At 44.4% G+C, this 3,496-nt stretch overlaps 1 protein-coding gene across 1 annotated transcript in view; it reads right to left on the bottom strand.

Annotated features, from left to right (window-relative positions):
* The window catches only part of LAMB4 (laminin subunit beta 4), a 91,114-nt gene that overhangs the window by 12,064 nt on the left and 75,554 nt on the right, over positions 1–3,496 (bottom strand). The window contains exon 19 of the mRNA XM_019509398.1: positions 53–196. Coding sequence (XP_019364943.1) covers positions 53–196 — 144 coding nt within the window. The remainder of the gene's footprint in view (positions 1–52; positions 197–3,496) is intronic.

Genomic DNA, 3,496 nt, shown 5'->3' with positions numbered 1-3,496 from the left:
CTGTTAGTGGAACAGGCAAGAATTCAATTTGTTTCATAGCTTTAGCACTTACGGTAACAACCATGAAATCCAAAACCGTAACTCCCAACTGAACATGTGTCACAGCAGCGGCCAAAAACATTAGGCTTGCATTGACACTGGCCTCCCAGCTTACTGCAGTTGGAGCTCAGTGACCCCTGAGGATGGCACCTGCATGCTGTTGGCAAGAAGAATTAAAAATACAGGTTATTCCTTAAAAAGAAAGACAACACAAACATCAGGTTTACTGTGCTCAGACTTTTAGAGATATTACCTTAAAATGTTACCAGAGATGGGCTTAAGAAAATAAAACAGAGCCTGAGGACCTCACACAGAGTGCGTCTACATGTGCAATTAATGCACTGGAATTTACTGCACAGTAAATTCAGGCTCATTAAACTGCTCCTGGGTGCACAGTTACACATGTGCCTGGTTCGGGAGCAAAATGAGTCCAACAGGAGCAGCCTAGTCCAGGACTGCTCCTGCCGTGCTCTGCCCCCTCAGCAGCAGCCAGGGAGAGCTCCAGACTCCCCCAGGTGCCAGCTCCAGGCTGGCGAAGGGGACTTGGGGCAGTTTTGGGTGGAGCAGAGTTCCACACTGGTGTGCCTCCAGGCCTGCTGCCCCCTGTACATTTACCATGCCAGTGCAGAGCTGCACCCAGTGCACCTGCAAAGTTCTTGGCAGGCAAGGGGCAGGCAAGCACTTGTGTGCCCAGTCCACGCTTCCCTGTGCCTGCCTGCTCCTTGCTTTCTGCCTGGGAACTCTGCAGGTGCACTGGGCGCAGCACCACACCAGTGTGGTAAGCATGTAGGGGCAGCAGGCCTGGAGGCACCACAGTGCAGACCCTTGCTCCACAGGACCCTCAGAGCCAGGCACGTCTGGTGACAGGTTGGGCCTGCCTCTGCCATTATACTACAGGGGAACAGCGGCCTGGACAGCCCAGCCAGGGACAGGATCGGTTGCTCAGCATGGTCCCTGGTGCCCTGCATCTCCCCCTCGGACACACACCGCAAGGAAACTCTGGGCCCCACTGCCACTGCCCCCCCACCCCCACCCCACCGGGGGCTAGGAGCTGTCCCTGGAGCCAGGGAGCAGCTTGGCCCCGTGCTGCCTGGGCTGACTGGTGTGTGGACAGCTTTAAGAGTGTTATGTATAGGTTGTTACATTTGCCTGGAGATTGCAGGAAGGAACAGCAGAACTGCAGGCAAGCTTTATTGTTCTATAAGCTTAACTCCTTGGTCTTTGGAGAACAATACAACCAGGAGCAATTTGCTCCCGGTCAGCCTCTACACTTGTGGTATGGCACACTAGTTTAATACACTGTTTTTTAGTACCTTTATCTATCGGTACTAGCAAACCGCATTAGACTAATCTAATGCACAGTCATTGTTGCACACTTATAGACAGTGATGCTTTACTGTGCATTAGATTAATCTAATGTGCAGCAAAGCATCTTGTGTAGACACACCTACAATGGGACTGGTTGCCACCCAATCATGGGGTTTGGACTATCTGATAATGTTATGCCAGTAATGATCTTATATGAATCATCAGCACAGCTTCAAAATTCAGATTTGGATTTGAATAGGTGAAGGTATTACCTCAGTCCATTGTGGGAACAATAAAGGATATAAAATTTGGATCCAAGTACAAATATCCTTAAAGTCTGAGGTATTTGCTTTGGCCCTATCTGTATCTACTACATACGGAAGAGTGATTTGCTAATGTTTGAACAGGCTCATCCATTTAGGGATATTATCATCCAATAGTTGGTGGTTTAGATTCAGCTACCCATTCCCATGCTTATTTGTAATGCTACAAGAACAGCAAATTTAACAGTGGACAGTAATTTAGGGGTGTTTATAATAGTTGCAGAACTATAATAATAATTACACCTCTTGTAGTAATTCTACTTTTGGTCTTGGCTAAAGCCAGTTTTCCTGTCAGTTAGATAAATTGTTTGTATGAGAATTAAGTACATGCAACTACGCTGAATTTTTCAGGTGGTTGAAACAATTTTCTGGTTCATTTTGAGGAATGAATAATATTTTATGGCAATCTGAACTGGTCTGTTCAGTCTAATTTGTAAGACATTTGTTTGCAGCACAGGAAGTACTTTTCCATGTGCTGAGCATGTCAGGTTAAATGATTATTTGTAGGCATTTTTGCAGCACCTGCTAGCAGCCAAGCATATTAAGAATTTCTGTTTCACTTCAAATTTATTTGAGTCTGCTGGTCTGCTGCCAAAGTGGGACACAGAACAGTGTGGGTGAAAGGTTGGTCGCCTGGCTCCATTCTTCTAGTTCCAATCTTAAATCTTGATCCTGAGATTGTTTACATACATATATGCCAAGCGTTACTAATTTGAGTAATCCTATGGAAATCAGTGGAACTACTCAAGTAACAAAGTTAAGGAGAGATGTGTTTGCAGAATCCAGGATTACTCCAGTGTAATTGTTACTGATTTTTTACAATAAAAATATAAAGTTCTGGGAAATGAATCCCAATGGAAAAGTGAAATATCAGATTTTCCAAATCATATTTTTGGCAAGACTTTAGGAAAGGATAATGTAATTACTGTTCTCTATGAAACAATGGCTCTTTTAAATGTTAGAATGTAATTAACACTTTTTACCTGGAGGAGTCAAGAAAGGGGCAAGAAGTAAAACCAAAAGAATTTAAATGAATAGGCTAATTTAAGTGCAATTCACAGACTAGGAAATTCACAACTGGAAAGCCAGGGACAAGTTTCAATGTATGACTGGTATTAGACTAGCTTTTCTGGAGGTTGGAGAAAAAAGCCCAGAGGTAAGTGAAGAGTCAGGGGACCTAGATAAAAACTTAGTAAGGGGAAGCAATAGCAAAAGCCTTAGCAATGTTCTGGGGGGAGAAGACAGGACAATCAGTTAGACACCTGAAATGTTTATATACTAAGGTGAGAAGGGAAACAGACAGGAATAACTGGAGGTCCTAGTACAATCACAGAATTATGATGTAATTGGGATTAGGGAGATGTGGTGGGATAGTTCACATGACTGGAATATAGTCACATATGGGTATAGCTTGTTCAGAAAGTATAGGCAGGGAAAAAAAGAGAAGCTATTTCCATACATATATAAGCAATATACCTTTGTTCTTGAGGTACAACATGAAGCAGAAGGTAGGCCTGTTGAAAGCAGTTGTGTAAAGGCCAGAGAGGAGGATGTCAGGGGGTGGGGATGTCATGGACATCTGTTACAGGCCACCAAACCAGAAGGAGGAAGAGGCCTATTTTAAACAATTGATGGAAGCTTCCAAATCACCGAACCTGGTTCTCATGAGAGACTTTAATTATCAGAACATTTGCTGAGAGGGAAAAGAGCAGAGCACAAGCAATCCAGCAGATGCTTAGAGCGTGTTGGGGATAACTTTCATGCATATGGTAGACAGGCCAGCCGGGGGGGGGGGGGGGGGTTTTTTGTTTTGCTCCCCAAAAAGG

This window comes from Gavialis gangeticus, unplaced genomic scaffold (assembly GCF_001723915.1).
Source record: "Gavialis gangeticus isolate Ggan-Ray unplaced genomic scaffold, GavGan_comp1, whole genome shotgun sequence".
Lineage (NCBI taxonomy): Eukaryota > Metazoa > Chordata > Crocodylia > Gavialidae > Gavialis > Gavialis gangeticus.
Note: the sequence above shows the minus strand (reverse complement) of the source record. Positions and strands in the feature narration are given on the sequence as shown.